Source organism: Acromyrmex echinatior, chromosome 10 (genome assembly GCF_024713525.1).
Source record: "Acromyrmex echinatior isolate Ae372 chromosome 10, ASM2471352v2, whole genome shotgun sequence".
Taxonomy (NCBI): Eukaryota; Metazoa; Arthropoda; class Insecta; order Hymenoptera; family Formicidae; genus Acromyrmex; species Acromyrmex echinatior.
In genome coordinates, this window is record NC_141861.1 from 1004478 (window position 1) to 1028804 (window position 24327).

A 24327-nucleotide genomic window follows, 5' to 3' on the forward strand; every position below is an offset into this window, starting at 1 on the left:
AATTCGTTTTAAAGGATGAAATTTTGACTTTGAAACAGTTAAAATGATATTTTTCGTTCCATCATTGGTCTTTTTCGCGAAGACTAGAAGCATGTCAAAATATTGAAAATTTTATGATTTCCAGCTTTTCACGGGCAAAACAAGGACAAAAAATATCATCACGTATATGAAACACTAACGTTTTTTTTAACGATCCCAGATGAATCGTTATCCCTCGCAAATGGCAAAGGGTATTATTTTCCCCACTGTCATTAATGTCGATCAAACACTATCGGTAATTTGAGGTATTTTTACAAGTGATTTTTTTCTCCATTTTTTCATTACAACTGATACGACTCCTTGGAACCACGATTAAGCGGATTGCAAAATCGCGTGAGATCCCTCGCGAAGAAATTTCGCTATTAGTTTGTCAAGCTGCCACGGCTCTTCTCTTCATGAAAAGTGACTTTTTTATAGCTGGTCTGATACTTTAAACCACTTGCTTACAGAGCAGAATCGTTATTATATGGTCGTTCTACGGGAGAGTGAATCTGCTTAAAGACTATCTCGAAAGAAAGGCACGTCCATTACGAACGTATTCACTCTCTGCTCCCTTCCCCCGGGATAAATAGAGGGTACAGAAGTAGCTAAGAGGCTTCATGCAAATTGGCTCATCAACCGACTCATCAGCACCACTTTTTCGTCATTATTATTAATGCCTTCGTGAATCTCTCGTACGCGATATTTAGTGTGACGCCTTAATGTGAGATAATTTTGTAATGTAGCAAGCGCATTTGATTAAAAAGACAATCCTAAGAAAGCGACTTAAGTTTATTTCAATTTTATTCAAAGATGTGCGTATCTTTATTTTTTCAGGATTCTATTCTATAATATATATATAATATCAAATAATTGTTTTAAAAGATTAACGATCTTCGTATAAAATGCGGAAGCAATTATGGTTCCGCTATGATAAAATCCTTTTCTTCTCTGAGCTTTTTATTAAAGCGATATATCATTACGCATTTGTATGTACGTACAAGGTACACTCTCGGAAGAGGCGAGCAAAACAAGAGGACTAACGGCGCCCGAGGGAAGATGTTAAGGGTGCGTTTCCACTGAGCGTATCGTGCGTTCATCGGAAGCGATGCATTTGCACACAGTTCACCCCAAAATATTCCTAGAATGTTATATGATTATTGTTAAAAAATTAAGATAAATTATTTCAAAAATACCATATAATATTTTTTAATATTATGAGAGTTTTCTATAGAGATTGTATGTCCATTTATATAATATCTTAGGTTATACTAGTATCTTAATATCCCTGAAATATTATTAAAATATTTATAAATAGTAATTATTAATTAATTTAGTGCAATTTGAATTCGCAATCCAGTAATGAAAAGTTCTTATCAGTTTATGCTGTATCTTGTGCTAAAAAAACATTTTCGCATGATTTTAGGTACATATCCAGTTTTACAATTGCGCGCCAAAATTATTTTCAGTCTTTAAATGTATACTTATACTATAAATAGTTGTAACAGTTTTACAAATTAAAGTAAATTTTGTTATAATACTTTTGTTTATACAATATTGCAGTACATTAAATAATGTTACTTTTAATAATCATGCAATATTATCAGGAGTGGACATATAACCTTCCATTAATATTTCGAGAATATTACTTAATATTATATAATTTTACAGTACAGTATTCTTAAAATGTTACATTTAATTTTAAGAATATGTCTAAAATATTATTTAATATCAAATAATATTATGCACTTATAGGGCAATTGCACACATCATGCACATCGGCTGCATGATTCCTAGTATTTTTTTACTGCTTACCAATAAAAATATATTATTTTAAATTAGCCAATTAGCGATATAGGCACATGATATATTGGGTCATCTAAAAAGTATCCGCGGTTTTTTGTCACTAAATGGTGTTGATGGCCGCGGATATTTTTTAGATGACCCAATACACCCTCGTTCGTCTGTGTCACGAGTTAACCAATCATTTGCGCAAAGAGTCGGCACGGTAAATGATACAATAAAATGGGATTTTTTGATTGGTTAACTTGTGACGCGGATGGACGACGCGACGCGTGATGCGCTCGGTGGAAACGTACCCTAAATAATCATCTTATCACTTGCATCCGCTACATAAACTACATGCAGGTATTCCGCGCATAAACTACATGCAGGTATTTCGCTGACCAGAAAGTCGCGGATATTATCCTTAATTATAATTCATGCATGTAGCGAACTGTCACGACGAAGTCCTACATCCGTTGCATCGCGATGCCGTACGATTCCGTTCATTTCTCATGACGTCAGCGATACTAATAGAACAGTATGGCGTGTTTTTACTGCGATTACGTCAGCAGATACAGCGATTAGCATCCAGTCAAATTTGCCGTAAAATCAGAAAGGCAGATTGTTGATGTAAACAACGAAATGGCATATCATATAAAAACGGAAGTTTTACAGCTGCAGGAGCAGTGGCGTTTTTAAGGTTGTTAAGTCCGGATCTACAATGGATCAATTTTAAGCTTCAAGCCGTAAGAAATTGACCAACTACAGTCGAATGCGAGGAGAATAATTGACTATGATTCGTCAATTTCTTATGGCTTGAGGTTTAAAAACTTATTGTAGATATGTGTTGTAGATGTCCGGGCTAAAGCTTGCTTGGTGCAAGAACAAAGTTGAGAGAGCTCAACGTTACTGTATTAATTCAAGGCAGTTCAGTCTGCATTGTGCACATAATGCAAATGCTGATTCTAAAATGAGTCTGTAATCGGAAGTCTTAGTCTTAATCGGCGAAGTTGGCCGATCAGTGTTAGTCGTACAAGTTAGTCTATTAACTTAACCGATAAGACTTAGAACTCATTGTATGTAGAACCAGTGTTGTAGAATAAGCGTGTCGTTAATCGAAATCACGATCGAAACGATAGTGATCCGAGCGCGCAAGGTGTATACTTTACGGCTGCGGTTTAATGTTTACATCCCATCGACACGCAATAAAAATATATGTATATTTTAACGCTAATATCAATGTAAACCAGGAAGGCATTAAACTTCTCATTAGCCGTGGCAATTTCCTTCGTGTCGCAACGCGGCGACTACGTGACGCGATGCAACCGATAGGAGCGACTCGAGACATGCATGTTTGCATGCGTACAAACGGTATCTTCTGCCTTCTGTCATTGGATCTATGATTTACGCGAGAGGACGGATCATGCTGCACGCTAATGCTCTCCGTTCACTAGAGACCCTCTTAGGATCTCTCTACCGTCCATGGACCGGGAGAGCCATTCATCCCCTCTTAAGTGACTAACGGGACCCATGATTGGAAAATCACGGGTTTTTCTATAGTCGCGGTCGATGCCACGCGGTCGATGCAAACGGAATGAAAAATTATAAATTATTGCGAATGTCGGGAAGAAAGAGAGAGAGAGAGAGAGAGAGGGAAGGAGGAAGGGAGGGGGAGAGAGAGAGAGAGAGAGAGATCGGAATCCGCGGAGTGGAATTTAAGAGGTAAGGAGGCAAGGAGGCAAAAGAAAGAAAAGAAGGAAAAAGGGAGGGTGAGAGAAAGAGAAAGAGAGAGAAAATGGGAGAGAATTTCGCCAGAGGATGGATGCAAATGTATACTCTGCCGGGATGCCGGGACTCGCCCTGCCTGCGAGGCACTTTGTGCATTTATTACGATGCATCTCTCACGGAGCAATTCTCGGGTTCGACGGCCGGTCAGTTCAGCAGACGGTAACGGCAGCGGTAGCGGCAACTTCGACTGCAGTCTGCGGACTGCGGGCTGCAGCTACAGTGCGCATTCGTGCGATGGTTGACCGTTCGCTCGTCTCTCGTTTCCCTTAGAAACCCTCTAGGAGCATAAATTTTAGGCCTTATCTCGTAAGAAATTATCGTTGATTATTCTCCTCACAATCTTCGACTGTGAGTGGTCAATTTCTGGTGATTTGAAGCTTAAGTTTCACGCCTTAAAATTTCATTGTAGAATAGACGCCGTATGTATATAATAATATGATACATATAGAGTATCGTAAAATTCGCGACTCGAAATATTATAATAAATCCTCGAAATTAAGTAAAAAGTTATTCGTAAATTTTTATTTTAAGCAGTTTCTAAATAAAAATATGATTATCAATTTATAATAATTGGCCATATTTATATCTCAAAACTTTCATACTTATCTCTTGCATTTCAAACTACTATTGTCTAAAATATAATACATTTACTCAATTTTCCGAGAACTTTTTTGCTATAATATTTATTCTATAAGCGCATAATATTATTTGAGTAGTATTAAGTAATATTTTAGATATATTCTTAAAAAATTAAATGTAACATTTTAAGAATATTGTATTATATTAAAATTATATAATATTCAGTAATATTCTTGAAATATTAATGGAAGGTTATATGTCCATTCCTGATAATATTGCTTGATTATTAAAAGTAACATTATTTAATGGTATTGCAATATTGTATAATATAAACATTAAAAAGTATTATAACAAAATTTACTTTAATTTGTAAAACTGTTACAAACTGTTTAGTATACGTTAAAAATTGAAAATAATTTTGGCGCGCAATTATAGAACTGGATATGTACTTATTAGGTGTTGGAATTAATTCGTAGCGTTTTTAAATGAAAGAATGTTATTTATTTCACATGAGCATTAAAAAATACATTAATGAAAGTACTTCCCATCACTTGTAAAACGCTACGAATTAATTCCAATACCTAATAAAATCATGCGAAAACATTTTTTTAGCACAAGATGCAGCATAAACTTTTCGTTACTGGATTGTGAATTCAAATTGCACTAAATTAAGAATAATTAATATTTATAAATATTTTAATAATATTTCAGGGATATTAAAATATAATACCTAGAATATTATATAAGTAAATATATGACCTCTATAAAATACTCTCATTATATTAAAAAATATTATATGGTATTTTCGAAATATTATAATAACTTATTTCAATTTTTTTTAATAATAACATTCTAGGAATATTTTGCGCTTATAGATAGTGTCACGAATTTTGGAAAAAAGAAAAGACACAACTATAGATTAATTTATAAATTACAATGTATCTAGATGTTTACTAATATCTATGTTTCTATATATTGTAGGCTAAGAAACAATTACAAACATAATTTAATCATACATAATCTTACGTAAATACATTATGTGTAATTCTTCTTCTTCCTACAATTAGCATATTGTTACGCGTTACATCATGATTTGGTAAATCCGCTTGGCTTTATATACTCAAAGTATGTCAATGACGTTCAAAAGTGGTTCGAGGCGCTATTAATATAATAAGGTAAAACGCACTACGCGTGCATGACATTTACCAAATAAGGACACCCTAAGAAAATAACGAGGTCCATTTCTCAGCAAAGATGACGATTTTATAACTTCTTGAATAATATATTTTGCACGCTTTGAATAAGACAACTATTGTTAACGTTCGTTCTATCGTCTGAATGCTAGTGTTAAATAAAAATGTGATTATTAAAAGTTGTTAAGAAGGAGTTTTGATAAAGTATGATTCAAAACGAAATGATCTTAAGCAATCATATGCAGAGAAAAACATAATGGTGACAACTATAAAAGTTACAACTATATATGTTTTATTATGTAGAATTATATGCATATATAATAGTTGAATTAATTGTTTTATATCCGTATTAATTATAAAATAGTTTAACTATATACATTAATTCTACATAATTGTCACCTTTATAGTTGACACTATGTCTTTTTTCTCTGACAATGAGTGGATATCGCGACAAATATGGACGTGAAGGTATGTTCGCATGGAGAGGCAAGGTCCAACGAAGAATCAATTCTAATTTCCAGATGAAAGTCGACGACATGAGCGAGGCGTCCCAAAAATAGTATTCGCGTGGGTAGTTTCTTATTCGATGAGACATTGCGACCTCTCTCCCCCGCATGTTCTTGCAATTTTTATGTCCCATAAAGAAATCCAGTTTCGCCCACCGTCGAAATTCTTCTCGAGTGAACACTTAAGGATCTTCCATGTATGGTGATTGTCCTTCCTCTACCTTCCCCCTTTCGGAAGGCCTTAAGGTGACCCTACGGTCAAGTATCAATCTTTTTACAACACGATTTTTACTACACGATCAGTATTATGGACAATATATTTCACTTTAATTTTACATATACAATATCTATTGCACTGTGACATACTGTGATATGGATCTTGATAATACTGGATGCTTGGGAATCAAAATTTAGATCACTACGTCAGGATACGTCAGTATCCTACGTCTTACGTCAATTCATCAATATTAATCACACACAATCAGTAATACTGTCAGTATTTATTCATACTGACAGTATTATTGATCGTGTAAGGTCACCTTTACGAAAAACCGGTTTATAGACTTTATGTTAATCCCTTCCCCTGCGAATTTAACTATCCACGTTTCAACATGAGTTGTCTCCTGTTATTGAGAAAATTGACAACGTCACCGCAATTTTACACGCACACGCACTTTCATACCAAACACATCGGCGTCATCGACGTTTTTGGATGACCGACGTCTTTCTAAGAAATGACCTTGGCGTCGCGACTCGCGACACGCCACGTATTATATTTTGTCACTTTCACATTCGATATACCTGGGTAGTGTTCGCCTACATGTCTCTGTGTCGTCTCTTTGAATTTACGAAATGATTGTAAATCTCGAAATCGTTCTCATTGTTACATTTGTGATAAAATATCTCTTTAATAAGAAATATAAATTATATAAATTTTTTCAAAAGTGTTTATATTATTTTATATGTATTATATAAGATTAGAGAAACAATCGTATGAGAGATTATTATGAAAGCACTGGAAATATATCTTCCTCGAGTATTAACTTTATCAGTGAGCTATCGCAGTTATAATTATTTAATTACACTTTTCCTCCGTAACATCATATCTGAACCATCCATCAAAATTACAATTCCCTTGAATCCCTTTACTTTCAATTGCCTTCTTCTATTACGAGATAGCAAAGCAGGCACGGGCAGTTCGTCATCGCGTAATTCCGGTATCGTGATTTCACAACAACCTTCTCCTCTTTCTCCGAAGGAAGGTCTATGACGGATGGAACACGGAAGGTAAGTGGAAGCGGAGTTGAAGGGAAAAAAATGGATTCAAGTTCAGGGCAAGAACGAGTTACGAAAAGGAAGAGTAGAATAGAGAATGCGAGAAGAGATACCAGCTTAACGACGCAAAGAACTCGGAGGAAATGATTTCAACGTAGAGTCGAGCCATCGCAGTGATTATGCCCCTTCTTTGTCGAGTTGTACTTTTCTCGCCATTTTTCGCCATTTTTTGTAAATTGACATCTCTAGCGTCATTGTGCTCTGTCTTTTTGTTCATCTCTCCCGCATTCTATTCCATTCCTCTGCCTCCTTCAGTCCCGTTTAACATACTTGGTATAAACTTCTATCTCGTGTCTTCCTTCTCATTCTTAAATCTTTCAATCGGCTTCTTTAATTTGCCTCGAGGTTTTTTTTAAAGCCTCGTCCTTTCAGCAAAATGACGTGCATCTTGCTGTATAAATATGTATGAAAATATAAACGTACGTATTTTTAGCAAAATGATCTCATGATTATTAATGTCTTTATATAACATCCTTGTATGAATATTATTAGATCAAATTACCGTTATTCGACGTATTGAATAATGATTATAGAGTGCGACAGCTGCGACTAACATTACGGCTCAAGAAAATACTTGATTCTTCTTGAAGCGAAGTCAGATAAAGTCTAATGTTCCTTCTAACTAGTACAGTTGCAGATAAACATTTATAACTCGTTTCGTACTCGATGAGTCCTCACTGCTCTGATTATCTAAGGAAATATATGCGTATAAGATTAGTTACCAACGATCTGGGTTACTAACATTTAGAGCGCTTAAATGGTGACTAATTTTTTGTTTAGACAAGTAAATTTATATAATTGCGCAAAAAATGCAACATTCGTAATACAAATATTATTGCCATATCGCCTTGATGATTTACCTATAAGCTCATGCAGATATCGAAATTTATTTGTGAAAATAATTACGTTCATTGTTTTAGGAACGTACAAACAGTTGAAGTACAGTCAATAATGTATTAGTGCGCTTCTCACCCTGATGAAGAGAATGACAAAGTTCACGAAATGTTGACACTAGCAGTGGATCACGACACTTCTGAGTAAACATATAGGTAATGAAACATTGTAAAGTGCTGTATATGAAATTATGTCAATGTAGTGCAAGGTACAAGACAAGATCTCGGACAAGATAAATAAGATTCTATGAAATTTTGTATATATCTGTGTTGTACATTACACATAATGCAATATATCAGTTATAAATGAAAAAAATAAAATAATGAAAACGTTTATGTACATCACAATTCTGGGGAAAATTTATCTTATAATTTTTATACGAATTGGAACATTTTTCAGAAATACTCAGAAATGTTCGGAAAGTTTACATCTTCTCTCAGAACTTCTCATACAAGTGAATTTCTGAAATATTCTGAAATTTCTCATCCCATAATTTTTAAAAAGTATTTTTTAAAATTTTTTAGTTTTTGTTACATTTCATCAGAAATTATACTTACAAAAAATCTTAAAAATCTTACAATATTTCATAATTAACACATATGAAAAATTCTAAGAAAAGATGTAGATTTTTTGAGAAATGTTCCAATTCGTATAAAAAATGTGAGAAAGTTATAAAATTATAGAGAAATTATATAAAAATTCTAAAAAATTATATGAAAAATTTTCACCAGGGAATTTAAGGGATATCAACGTATCATTTTTTTATCAAGGCAGTTCAAGTTAAAACTGCCGATATAATTGACGCGCAATCTCACCAAGGACTTCGCGAATAAGGAAACTGATGAAGGCAGCTCGAGTTGCCAGAGGCTTTGGTAAAATTGTCGTAAACGCCTTTTATCTCCACGCTATTTCTTTCCGGTACTCCACTCGCAGCTGCGGGAAAATTTTACGCGATAATGAACACGCAGGATTGACGGAGAAACCAGAACCTATGAGTTATGTTGCGCGTTTACGAGCAACGCCCGTTTTTCCCAGCTAGTATTTACGAGCTCGCAAACGCCAGTAGCTGGCTTCTTCTTCTACGCGGAAAAAACATTCTCGCCAGGGATTTGCTTACAAGATTGAATGGTCGTTCCCGCGATTATTTATGACGTGCTCACTAGGACCAAGCGAAAACTTCCGCGTATGGGCATCGATATTGAATAATCGTGGGAGAGATTCCCGCCGCGATTCGAACGTCTCTTCTCTCTTCTCTTGGCTGTTCACTTCCTGCATACTCAAGATCGAGCATAAATCCCAGTTATGAACATCACGATGTATAACTTAATCTCTGAACCTCGACCGGCTGGTCGGGGTCAAGGTTTCTGATCTTCTGAATAGCGGATTTATGGGAAACGTCGATCACACCGACAACTATGGATGGTTTTCTGAGGATAGCCGGGTATCCGATAACGCTAATGCGCGAATGGAAATCTCTCTTGGTCGTCAACATGATTTCATAGATAATAATATTTATTTGGCGTAGAGTTACCTCGGTTAAAAACGCGCTTTCCCAAGAAACGATCATTTAACTAATATTTCTTCGAAGATAAACGTGAATTAAGAATTAAGTACTTAGTTTGATTTTCTGGGCGAGTCAAGCGAGACAATTTTGCTTCGTGGATCTCGAGAGATCGTACAAGTCACCCATCGAGATAAAGGTCTTAAAAAGAAGCAGAAAACACTGGAATGACGTTCGAGGTCCGGTATTCCGGATAATGCGGCACGACGCTCGCGGTCTCGAGCATCAGCATTGTCCCTTCCCTCCTCATCGGAACGACGAGGATCGATAGCACTTGGAGTGCTGTCGGATAGAAAAAAGATGCAGAGTCTCTTCGGTAAAAGAGGAGGCCGATCTCGCCGCGTCGCGATATTACGGGCAAGTATCCTTTCGAGCAACCGTCCTGAACCGTCCTCAGCTGGCTTGAAAAAAACCAGCCGAGGTGCCTGCTTGCCCTCAGTCAGAGGTCAACAAGATTGAGAGGACCTATACGGTGAGTCAATACACTCTCAGAAGCGTCGCGTATTTGTATATAGTGGCTCTCATCGAGAAAGGACCGTCTTTGTAAATTTTCCCTCAATGGTTTGTAAGAAGCGACGTTTTGTTATTATATACAACTAATATTCATTTCTATCAACGTGCATTAATTTTAATCTTGATAACTTATTTTTTTATCTCTTTTCTACTTCTAAAAATTGTAGATAAAAATGAAAAGTTAAACCGAGATTCAAATTAATAGATATTGGTAGAAATGGAGGAAGGGAAGGACATTATTATGATGTCTGTTATTGAATAGATAATTTGTTCAGCAATTAATGACAGCAATTAATTACATATATTTTCAAAATAATGAAAAATTACCGATTATTCTTCATTTAAAAATAGTACATTTTTTTTGGGATGATTTAGGACTTCGGTTAAATTAAAAATTACTTCAATAAAAATTATAGATTTTTTTTATCTGTGTTCTAATAGAAGTGTAATTAAAAAACAATGAGAGAAATATTGAACTTCTTGCATAAAAACTTTAAATATTTAAGATGATTTATATTTCGTTGCGATGCAGAAATTAGATGTTTTGTAAATAAGTAAAATTTATTTATTTGTTTATTAAAAATTTAAATCTATCTTATGTTGTCTCTTATAGGCTTTGTTTCCCTTTAATATAAATACATATGTGAAAATGTGTGAGATACATGTGTCCTAAAGCACGTTAAAAATACAAGTACGTCGCGTTTACTTGCTACTTTGTGTCATTAATGTGAATTTGATTATCCGTTTAAAACTAAAATTTAATTAAAATTATTGATCTGACCGTTTCGAAGCGACGTCGAATATTCACCGACTTTATAAGTTTGCATTTATGTAAATTCAACTTAAACTGTAGAACAATAGGTTGTACCAGCAGTTGTCGTACTGGCCGCAGAGCATCTTACCTTTATCTACTGTGTGCAGAAAGCGAGCAGCTTCTCCTCCGATCCTTACAAGGTTCGTAGAACCTTGCCAGTCGTCACGTATGCAACAGTGATTCTCAATTCATCCGACATCCACAAAAAGATTCCCAATTGACTTATATTTTTCGCATAACCTTGATTTTTTTAAATTTTTTACCATGTAAACTCTACATTAAGACAGTACACACTCGTAAATTGAAAACAGTCAAAATCTCTTGAAATTGAAATTCTACATTGTATACTAACATTGACACGTTTGTGCAATTACAAGATTGATGATTGACTGTTTCAATATTGAGATATACGCAATTAAAAACTGCACTTTTTATATGTTGCATATGCCTACAAAGTTCATGAAAATGTCGCGTTTATTTTTGTAGGACCTAAACTAGCAATGATATGTTATTAAAAATCTAGCATGCAACAGAGAAACCTAAAGCGGAGATTGTGAAAAAATCTCATAACTTTTTACGTGTAGTTTGGAAAATAGAGCTGTGAAAAGATTTGCAATTTTCGTAAATATTTTTGTTTTGTTTTGTTAGTCCGTCATATGAATTGAAGTGAGTATATAAATATAGTAATAAGTTACGTTATCTATATTTATTTGTTTCTCGCGTGTGCGGCGTATAGATATACAGGCTCAATCAAAAGTTATCTCTCACTGACGGGAGTAAAAGTATCATCATTGAGCATGCGATGGAACTTAACTTTTGAATGATATTGTTGCGAGCGAACTATTAATTAGATATCATATTGGATTAAATTTTTTCCAATGTTACGTTTGGCGCCATGCGAGCGTGGTGTCGCGAACGATGATCGGATCAGCAAAGGATGAGAGGGCACAATGCGACGACCGATACGGATCTTGTTCGTCACTCCTCACGATCTTCATTTATCGCTTACGCATCGTGAAGTGAATCGGTCGTTTCCTCCTGGCGGTGGATACGAAGAACCCGCGTGCCATCGTGAAAACGTAACGGGCAGTGTAACGGTGTTACTATTAGTGACCGTAACGTACCATGACAGACGCTGTCTGGTATGCATTAAAATGCCGCGTGTGACTTTTTTGTCAAAGCGCAAAAGAGAAAAAACGGAGGGTGCGAAATCGTTATATACCTACATATAACACACTACGTGCACGGTTGCCTTAGACTTTGATCTAACAGTTTGTTCCGATTTTATTCCGCGGATAAGAACAAAAAACGCGAGATTGTTGGACGCATATATCATGCATAAAGTGACGTCAGAACAACCGTTACCCTGCATCTCGTATACGACGTTATGACCTGGCAAACATCAAATTACATGTAACATATGTGTTAGTTATAATTTCCCACTCGATATAAATATAACTGTAATATAACACGTGTTATATTACAGTTACGTTGTTGAATGAGAAATTGCAATTAACATATACGTTACATGTAACTTGGTGTTTGTTGAGGAATTATATCAGAATATTTTACGTGTCCGTTACGTCTGCAATGCATCCATCTGCTTTGATAGAGTGCATTGATATCTCTAACTGTTAAAACAAAAAAAAATCGTAATAATTAAATTATAATTATTATGAAATTATCAGGAAGAGCAAAATATAGAAGATGTAACTTTACTATTGAAAGAAATATTATGTTATTATTAACTAAGCGATCGATGTAACACATTATATTGATATTTTCTTGTATTCTTTTATTTTTATATCTACTTTTTGTAGAAAACGTACATACAGAATATCTATTTTCTTCTTTTTCTAATGGTCACGTCCGCGACATCATATTAATTTGTATGACGACTTCGATCTGTGAAATGTGAATTGACGGCATTGTTAAGCAAGTGGCTGGTGCATCTGGGTGGGAAATCTCAATTCATAACGAATGCCGAAGAGCGAGAAAATGGAAATAAAAATCGTTATCTCGATGTTGAGCAACGCGTTCCGCGAAACTTGGAAACCACGCCGTGCGGCTTTCCGTGTCAAGAACGAGATCGCAATTTTACGGGTGAAGATACCTGAGAACGAGAGCTAACAGAGAGAGTGAGAACAGTTGCCTCCTAGCCTTTTGCGTAGCAGATTGACGCTATCGGCGAAAGTTGACCGTCTTGGAGACGCTTTCAGGGCCGCATTAACACTAAAGACTAACCTAGGTTATGCTTAAGGGAATGGTAGATTTTGTTTTGAAAAAAATTCTTAGCCATTTTTTGCCAGACGCGGATGATTAAAAAAAAAATGTCCATCGATCAATGATCAGTAGATTCGAGTCGAGGTTCGCCATCTTTGTGTCAATTTCGTTTTACCAGAGAAAAATCTGAGACGGGTTTTTTTTCGTGCAATCATCGATATATAGATACATAAATTGGAACGAGAAGGTTTGCGATAAAATTTATTACTAGTGAACTGTTCACAAAAAAATTTTTTTGTTTTTAGTTGTTCGTTGCGAAGCCATAGGCTTGAAACATTCCAAGTTTCAAGGTTAAATAGGGGAGGCAACGATTTAAGTGCTTAAGAGAGCGGTAGAAATCTTAATCTGGAATTCATAGAATTTATAGAATTAAATCGTCAGTATTTATAGAATTAAGATTGAAAGCTTTAAAAAAAAGATTTATATTCAGCAAATTATACGCTTAGTGAAGAATAGAATAATAAGTACAGCAGTAAGTGTCGAATCTTGCAGGAGATGGCGCTGCATTATGTTAGGTAAGGACAGATGTATGGGTGAGGCAGAATAATAATGTGTAAGAAATAAAGTTATCCACTATTAGTACTATTACCGACATTTTGATTCGTAATTAAAAAGTTTATACCGATAACGATCAAGTCCGGCCATCACTCTGGCATCCTTTTAACTCGCTACGTCTGATTAATCGCTGGCTACCGCGCGCGCGCGCGCGCGCGTCTGCAGCTGCAACGCGATGCATTCGCAAGGCTATAGTCAAGGACACCCGTACCGGTTGAGGCTGCGCTGGAACAGGATGCCAATGACGCGCTCCAGCTAGCCGCGAACGAGCTTCGCGCCATTCGCGGTTAGCACGTAACAGACGATTTAGCGTATACAGTCTCTAAAATCTCTGATCCCACCTCTGGATCTCGAAAACAGCTTTAGGTATGGAAAAAGATTTCAGGCAAAATTTGTATATTGAGGAGAATTTACAGATGTTGAAAATGTTAACCTTACCTTGGGTGACTTTTTGTAATCGATATTTTCGCGTTATTTTAAATGTTATTCCTAAAATGGGCACACAACAAGTCTAATTCTGAGTCAGGTGTATCGGAATAAGCAAGGAAAATGGAAGGAGAATGGCTTGCATCACAAGTCGAAGATTACAGATATCACCTCCACTTCCATCTCTAATCGGGCTTCTCTTCGTGCCTTTCGAATAATTTTGATCTGTATCCGGCTTAAAGCAGAAATCGTAGGTAATTACCGTTACTAACGCTATACCGGGAAATTGCCGCGAGGCACTTAAACGGATAGAGAGGCGATAAAACCGAATTAAAACGATCGATCGAAGGTGCAGATGAGTGATGCAACATAATAATGGTGGTTGTCTCTCCTCCTACCTTCCCGCCATCGTTTCCTCCTCGATAATTCCATCGCTTGTTAAAATAATGGTAATAATCCAATTGGCTTGCGCACGATAATTTACGCCGCTGTTAATCAGCCCGTAAACACAAGGGAAAGATATTAACAATTAGTAGAAAAATTACTGACAAAGATGAAGGAATTGGATCGTGAGGAAATATACGTATATACGCAAAATGTCTCTGTCAAACTTGTAAAAGTATTAATTCATAAGAAACTCACCAGTTCGGTGGGCATGGTGTTGCAGGACCTGAGCGGCAGATTGTAAGTGATCGGAACGGGCTGACTCCTGTACTCCTGTAGACATGAACTGTTTTTCGATAAACCGCGCGGATAGACCAGACCATGGAAATCCGTGTTATGCTCCGTCGAGATATGAACGATTATCGATTCGCTCGCGCACTCGATCTGCACAGTGCTCGCTATCGCAGCGGTCGCTGAAAAAATGAAATTAACAAATATGTTTATTGTATATCTATATATTGCATGTGTGTGCGCGTGTGTGTGTGTGTGTGTGTGCGTGTATGTAGAGCGGAGCTTTTTCGACCATTTCTCACGATAATGTTTATGTTTCTGAACAGCATATGTTGATTATTTAAAGGTTGTACTTGAGCTCTTAAGAAGGGATCACGATTGTATAATGCAATTGTTGTGCATTTTTTTTTTGAGAAATTGAAAATTCGTTTCTGATCGTTGGCCTATGACTAATTAAGCAATAAAAGTGCGATACACGCACCGGATCGTGTAAGCATTGCTCCTGTAGCGTGAAATAATATGGTGGCTGCTGGATGTACAACTCCGCGTTCATCAACTCTGCGTGATCGCATTATGATCAGCGACGAGAACTTCAATTAAATGTATGACGTAGCTGCTGCAATGGGTCAAATTGCAGAGTCAGACCGTGTATTTTTGAACGATGAAAATTAAACACGTAATGAAATAAGATATCAGTAACGAGAGAACGATGGCTCGTTGCTACATTGGAAATCGCAGGATATGTATCGAAACACGTGTCTAATTTATATTTCTTGCATTCCACTTACGCTCGACAAACTAACGTTTTGTTAATATATAATCGACCAAATTACCAGCAGGCGAATTAAAACGATGCACATTCATCGCATTTAATAAGATCGCTGCAGAGTGAATTATTGCTCCGAAAAATTCATTAGAATCATCTCGACGAACGGTGGAAGCATGGCGTGAGTAAATTAGGAGGCTTGCATGTCTCTCTCTCTCTCTCGAACGATAATAATCATTGGCGTATTATCGTTATCAGCCCGCAGAAAGACAATGATGAGAGAGTTATGAACTTAACTCGCTAAACTTTGCAGGTAATCACGTTGAGTGCACCGTCACTCTCTTCCTTATACTCTTAACGTATCTTATCCATTATCCGTAATGGAAGTACCGAGACGTGTCAACGATTGCTTCCGCGAAAGAATATATAAAATAAGACGAGTTTTTTTTAATTTATTATTTTTTATTTTATAATTATATTATATATTTCTTTTTATCGCCTAAATATCAAAAGAAAGTCCAGCATGGGTCACGTTTTATGACAAACGCGTCATAAAACGTATCAATGAGTCCTATATTCGCTTACATTCAACGTCACTTTTATTCGGTTTTTTTTTTCTCTTGTGATGGTATAAGTACTATAGGTTTACCTTTCCACCGTCCGTACATCACCCGTACTTTCGCACGCACACACGGATACGGTATTCTTTTCTTTTTCCGTCTCTGACTCATAATCAGTGAGGTTCCAGAAGGGCGTAACAAAGGCGTGCCGAAGAAGACGTTCCCCCAAGTGAGTGCAATTTGCAAACGACACGAGTATCTTACTCGCTACGCAACTTCCTTCGCGTTTCCGGACGTGTTCTTTTTTTCATCCTGTTTTCGTTGAAATTCATCTTACATGTTTCCGAGCGAAAATTACCGCTGCACGATTCCTTGATAGCGGATACGCAATGAGATAGTCTGGGTAGCCGCGTGAAAAAAATGATGATTACTTTATAAAAACTGGTTTTTTGAAATTTGATTGTATTTAAAAATAAGCTAGAGTTAGCAGGTGATAGAACCTCTGATGAACCAACACTCCTTCAAAGACGTAAAAAAGTAGTGTCATAAAAGTGGATATAAATATAAATTATATAAAAGTGGAAAATTTATGTATGAATAGTTTTTTGCAACAAAATGCAGAAATATAATTGTCAGAACATATCGCGTCAGCGATTATCTTAAGGACGAAAAAAAAAAATACAATGTAAAATACTTCGTAAAATTTGGAATTTGGTAGAGCACTAAATTATTTAATATTATACGAAAAAAAATAGTCAAATGATTTTCTGATGGTACTAACATCTCGTCAGACACGATCAAAGTAATGCTATTTAACTACGTGGAATTGCGATATTCTCTATCTTAGGTCTCTGTTGTAATTATATATAATTATAGATAACAATTAATAATGTAAATATGAAACAATGCATAATGAAAATATCATTAATACTACGCACACAATGAGTGTAAAATTTACCACGGAAGAGCTTAACAGAAGCGAGAGTTTCACAGTTTATTCACATCGTAAATGAAGGGGTAATAAATGTTCGTCGATATCGAGGAATTAGCAAAACCGGTCGTAAGAACGGTGAAACTCCGGGCGAAACCACGAAAGCCATAATCGTCATCCAGACACGCACAGTTATGCAAGAATCCGATGTGCCTTTCGTGCATGAGATTTTAATGCGCCATGATGGACACGAGCAGCATAAGATATCAGGAATACAGCTGAACGCAGCGCGACGTTGAAACTTCCTGTCGTCCTCAGACTCGCTTCTATTCGTCGACGCGACTCGGCACGAAGGGAATGTCACGCGATTCTCCGGAAAACGCGTGGAAAATTGCACGAGTAATAGACGTTCGGTTCTTATATTAAGGTTATTATAGCGAGCACACATGCGCGACATCGAGATTATAGAATTTGTCTCTTCCTCAAGAAAACGATAAGAATTGCAAGAAATTACAGTTTTCATTGAAATCATAATTACATCGTAAACCTCGTTTTTTGCGAATAACCGATCCAATGGATTTTGTGTACAGGATTGGCGATATAAATTACTATTATGGCGTCCTGTAATAGTAATAATAGCTCCGACGATTTAGCGATGCGATTACAATAAAGCCTCCAGCGAAATAAGATTATCGATTCAAAATTTAGCAGCGATTAATTTACATAATCGTCGAATCATCTCGCTCTCGAACATGGATTTCGCTGCGCAAAACTCTCGTGGTGAAATCGGAAAGTTTCGGCTGGAGCCTTGGAGAGAATCAGAGAAAAGAAAAACATTTAGGTCGTAACGCTCGTTAAGATTTTCGACGGAGATCGCCGGATGTATCTTTACGAAATTTTGTTGAGCTCATCTTAAATTACAGATATATTAGCATTAGCATCAAATTTCGTAACATATTCATTCAACAATCAATGATCAGTACGACTTTCTAATTCATTGTTGAGTTACAAGGATTGTATCTTTTGTCCGACTGTCAAATATACAAAATTTGATTTATGTCCATTTCTATTTTAATATAGATTTATTTTAACTTCGGTATAATTTACTTTCTTTACTTTTTTTATATCCATTTCTATTTCTAATAAGAAAAAGATAAAGAATAAATTAAACTGAGATTAATATTAAATTATATTGATAGAAATTGATTATCAAATTCAAAGGGAAAAACGTAGTGATATGCAATAACTATAAATTAAGGTCATTATTATATTAAAAATGAGGATTAATTTATATTCAAAGTTAGGTGCGCTCAGAGAAAAACATAGTGGCGATAATTATAAAAGTGACAACTACACGAGTTTTTCTTATGTAAAATTAATGTGCGTACTAAAATAGACTGTTTTATAGTTATTGCAAGTATAAAATAACGTATTCAATTACGTATATTAATTCTACAATAAAACTTGTTACTTTTATAGTTGCTATGTTTTTCACTGAATGCATCTAGCTTTAAATATAATTTAATTACTGCTGTCTACCTTTCTATTAAAATTTTTGTCCGTCTTTTATTAAAATTTCAACAAACTCGTCCATAGAGAAACGGAATTAAGTCGTTCATATAAGTGAGCATATCATGAGCAATAGCTCTGTATCTAGTATATAATCGTGAATAGCGGTAATTTTCAATAACGGCTCGGAATTAGGCGGAACGAATTATGCAAGTGTGACCGGCTCTAACGATCGGTCAGTCAAATTCCGTTAAAACTGGCGAAACGCCATTTCTGTTGGTCTGCCAGCTCTTATAACTGTCATAATGTCTTGCACGCGTTTCGCGTCCGCATCGTAGTCCCGCTATAGCGACCGGAAGTTCCTGCTGAGCCTCTCTTACGTGGAACGTTATATAACGCGTTTATTTTATCATCGTTTATCGTGGTAGATATAAAAGCGAGATACCTTCTTTGCAAAAATATGAATCCTCTTAACACGCTATTTGCATCGCGTGTGTATTATAGATGCTCGTGCTTAAGATGCTTGCACTTCTGTTAAACTCTTCCAAGTAACGTTCAAAGAAGAGATGCACATTGAATAATTTAATACATGTATAAGTATCTACAATTTTATAAAAAGAATGCAAGGAGCGTAACAAACATAAACATGTACGAATTATTTGATTACGAATAAAGTAAGATTCGATTCGATTCGAATTTGAATTTTTTTTTCGCTAGGATTCGAACACGAATTATTCAAAAATTTTGAACATCAGCCTAAGATGTTTGAATATAAGAATCAAATACATATGTTGACAACATATTTCATATATTCTTATATATATATATACATACATAAAAAAAAAATAAATAAAACGATGCAGACATATTAAGTCGGGCGGCCTCCAGAGTACAAAGCACCCATTGCACCCCGGCTTGAAACGGCCCTGCTGGAAAGCACACTTATTTAGGTGTTGCTACTTTCCTCTTTGCTCATAATATCAGTCTCATATAAGATGAGATGCTATAAGTACCTAAGGCAAGATCTTCGACCTTCAAGGACATTTTGTATTGCAGATGCCGGACGATCGTAAGAGTTTAGCACGTCTAGAAACATTGCGTGTTATCTGATGTGTTTTAATTTTTTAACAGAGATTTTACTAGCATTCTAAAAGAAAAAAAAAATTTTAACGAGATAATTGCAAGGAAGCCATGAATAACAATAAACGATTCGCGCGACGAATTCCGTTACGCAAAAAAGTTACACAATACGTCGAGACGCGCAAGGTTATACCTGACAAGGCTGTAACCATCACAGTCCATCAGTATACATCACACAATGTACGATCCGTTATTCAGGCTATACCTCCAAATATTTCGTCAAAGTTCATGTGAAAGCCATTTTTATGCTTGCTGCACACGCTATATATTTATCAGGGTTGAGAAGTAAGACGTTACTTGTAACAATACGTTAGAGTTACTTTTTTTCAGTAATTGTAATTTAATTCCGTTCTTCTCCCATCTGTAACTGTAACTTAACTTATAATAAGCCTCTTTATCGGGCGTTAAATCAAGAAAGTATACGTGCGAGAGAGGTTGATTACTTTCTATAATCGTTTACTTCCAAACCGTTATACTTCGTTACCACAAGCATCTCACCTCGAATCATTGTCATCAAGCGCATTGTACCGTCGTGTATTAGAAAGTGTACATCGTGTGGAAAGCATCCACTTTTATCTGATTATCCGGCAATTTGGTTTTACGAGGAGGAACTGCAAGTGTGCGATTTTTTCACGAGAGAAATTTCGTGACGTGTTTGAAATCAAGCGAGCCAGAAAGAAAAACAAGGATGAAATAGATACGCAGATATCACGCGAATTTCTTCCGATTCCGCATACACAAGATCAACGACTAATTGATTAGCCTTAATTAGTTGTCGCCCGTCGCTGAGACAATTAGAAAGTAAGTCTTGTAGTTTACTTGTTGTATACTCACACGTCAGTGGTTGTTGAAATATCTGGGCTGCGTGTGTGCTGCTATCGCTGTGCCTCATTACTGTGATCTGAAAATAAGGGAAAGGTGATGTTTTAGATTTTCTCGCTTAGTAAGATAGGATTGTTAGCGTTGACTTAGCGCTATCACTTTGTGTTAGCCGTTGGCGGTGAGCGTATCGCACGAATGTAATTATAGAATAGCGCAATGCACATGGTATTGTAATACAACTGTAACACGCGTGGCGCAAGATCTTCAAATATCTAACATTTAAGTAAGAACTCAACTTACAAGCTTCAGAAAATCCACTCAAGCCAGTCTTGTAAGAGGCCTTTTTATCATTAAAAATCTAACAAAGAAAGCTATTTCTGGGAATTTTTTAAAATAAAATCTATGAGACGAATTTTCATAGGATTTCTAAAGTTATTATTCTCTCTAAATCTCTTAGAGTGTAATTGAGCCAGTCTTGAAAAAAAAAGTAAAAACTTCACTCTTGGACAAGAATGGTAGATTTTCATTCTTTTGGAGTAAGGTTTCACTTTTTTAGAGTGAGATTCACTCCAAAGGAATGAAATCACACTCCTTTTTTGGAATGAGACTTCCTTAGCGTGACTTTCACTCCAAAAGAAATGAAATCTCATTCCTAAAGAGTGAAAATCTGCCACTCTTTTTTAAGAGCGAAAATATTTTCACTCTTATTTTCAAGACTGATTCAATTCTCAGTCTTTTATAGAGTAAGATTTCACTTCAAAATTCCGAATAAATAGCGGACTTAAAAGCTGGTGTAAGGATGCGTTCCGAGTTATGCATGTTGCATCATTTCTTCTTTATTATTTGATGAACAACAAAAACAAATGCATGGTGCATCACGTACTTCATGCGTAACTCGAAACGAACCTTGAGTTTAATTGTTTGCTTCACCAGATGAAAATTGCCTACTTAACTATTCTCAGTCAAATCCAGAGATAATGATGAGGATGTAATTTAACCTTTATGTATCTTTATATACAATTATCATGAGAAATTTTTGCATATTATATCCTATTCATGATAAGTGGCATCATTCTAACGTGATACAGGAAAATTCAACTTATAAAAGGAGACACGATACAACATCTAAAAAAAATCTACTTTCTCTGAATTTCTGGATATAACTATTTTTACTATTTCATATGGGTCCCATACAATAACTTTTTGTATTATAATTTATTAAGGGAATTTCCACAGGAAAGATAAAAATCGAAATTTTTAACATCCTCTTTTCATGATAAAAGTTCCTGCGGCGAACGCTGACGTCAGAATTAACATCGGCGCTTGTTCGTGCAATGAAAGTGGTCTAACAAGTCACCAACCATTCAAGTGTATACACTCTTGGAACAACGTGTCCCCTGCATTTCTCTCTCTCTCTCTCTCTCTCTCTCTCTCTCTCTTTCTCTCTCTCCTCCCCCTCCATTTCCCCTACTCTCCTCTCTCATGGACCATATTTGTGTGACTATATGTATTTAAACCACTAAAGTGAAAGCGATAGCAAGGGCAATACGTTTGACGGCTGGTCGACCATAATTGCAGAATACTGTATCTTATTAATTTTACGAACGCCCGTGGCAAGGTAGATCATCGTAAGATAGTTATTGCTTGATATGTGATACAATTGAAAATCGAAATGGTAAAGGACATTCAAATGCAAAACAAAAAACCGGAGGAATCTCGATTAAGAGCTATAATCCTCCAGCGCAGAGCTATAATCCTCCAGCAGCAAGACCGGACTATATAAGGTTCGCAACGTTCCGCATTCGATAGAATCCATTGAGGATTGACCTTTACGTCGCTCCATTTGCAAAACACGCATTTTTCCTAATAATAAACCAAAGAGAAAAAAACTGAAGAACTTGTTCGCGAAATCTTCGAGAGTAACAATAATGTTAATTGCTGATTTTCCTATTACCTATGATTGATAACAATAATCATTCAATACTTGACGTAAGAATTTTGCTAACAATACAATGTATACCTAGCTGTTGGTAAAATTAGCACTGATGTCATCTGAGATAATTTTTCTTAGGAAAGTGACGTTATTTGTTTTACATTAAAATATAAAAAAGAATTTTGCTAATAGTAATTAACTAAAATTAGCTTCGATGTCGCGCTGTTGAAAGTAACCTTCAGTTATCATGTATTTAATTAGTACACAAATTTAATAATAATATCTTAAAACTAACTAATAATAATACAACATACGCGTGTGTGCATTAGCTAAAAAAATCGATGTCGCATCATCAACAGAGTATGATCTTTGAAGATTAAGTAGTTTAACAGAAAATTGAAGTGGTGGGAAATAGGACGATTGACAGCCGCGACCCAACGCAGATCTAACATAGACCGAGATCTCCTTGAGATCCCTCCTTCGCTATTGCAGACACACTCCGCGATTCTTGTTAGTTAGTCACTCTTGCACGCCCCCGCGATATCATTTAACGCCGCGAGCAAAATCGCGATTATGTCCCGACGGGGCATCTAAGTATTTAACGTAGACATAAAGCTAAAAAAGGATTTCCAAAAGGACTGTTGCTACGCGTAGGCGAAGAAAATTACGTTCGACTTATGGAGAGCCTAAAGTCATCTGTATTATCGATTAAACGCAATAATTTTTGTATAACAATTACTTTTTTCCTCTTTACAGATTTGAAAATTCTTTTCCCGGATCAAAGTATTCGCATTAATGACGTATTAATGATAAAATAATTATAAAATAATTTAACGTGTCTCTGAGATGGAATTTATGTCGAGTACGAAAAAAATTGTTTAAATTGGAATCTTTACAATTTCTTACTCCAATATCAGAGCTGTCAATATCGTAACTAATATTTACTTTATATAAAAGCTTTACGATTTGTACTTGCGAAATTATGGTCCTCAGACTAGTAATTTACATGAAGAGACGACGTGGGGGGAGTTCTTAGAATTAGACTTACGCCCATTTCCACCAATGTAGATTAATTTTAATCTCGGTACAACTTACTCTTTATCTTTTTCTAATCTTTAGAATTAGAAAAAGACAAAGAGTAAGTTGAACCGAGATTAAAGTTAATTTGCGTTGGAAATGAGTCTTGGACTCTAATTAAAACGCTATTGTTCTACGAGTATATGTGTGCGAGAGAGTATTGTTGTAATAGAACATAAAAATGTGCCGCATTTTCGGCAAAACTCATACTTGTTTACCTAAGCCGTCTTCCAATGCTACTAAATAAAAAATATATATAGTATATTGCGTTATACAAATTTTAAATGGCTTTCTCATTGTAAGTATTAAATTTTTTCCTCCCTTTCTCTTTCTTTTTTGTATAAAATAAAATTTGCTAATTTAATCTTGTTCTCTATTTTAATCATTTTCTATACTTTCATTTTCGATACTATTTCCGCTGTAATTAAAGAACTTCCGTAAGTGATATCAACACGATAGTATCGCTATACTTGGCTTAGTGCCGAGACACTATCGTGTCTCCTGATATCTGATGAGGAAACAGAGAGAGAGAGAGAGAGAGAGAGAGAGAGAGAGAGAGGGGGGGGGAGAGAGAGAGAGAGAGAGAGAGAGAGACATAAATATTAATCGAATATATTCCTCCGTTTAACAATTTAACAATTTAAAAAACTAAGCAACACGTATC

General features: G+C 35.7%; 1 protein-coding gene across 1 annotated transcript in view; it reads right to left on the bottom strand.

The window, feature by feature from the left end:
* pio (zona pellucida domain-containing protein piopio) overlaps positions 1–24327 on the bottom strand; it is a 38465-nt gene that overhangs the window by 6444 nt on the left and 7694 nt on the right. The window contains exons 3-4 of the mRNA XM_011060080.2: positions 20666–20732; positions 14893–15107 (exon numbers count right to left, since the gene is read on the bottom strand). Of these exons, the coding sequence (XP_011058382.1) occupies positions 14893–15107; positions 20666–20732 (282 nt within the window). The remainder of the gene's footprint in view (positions 1–14892; positions 15108–20665; positions 20733–24327) is intronic.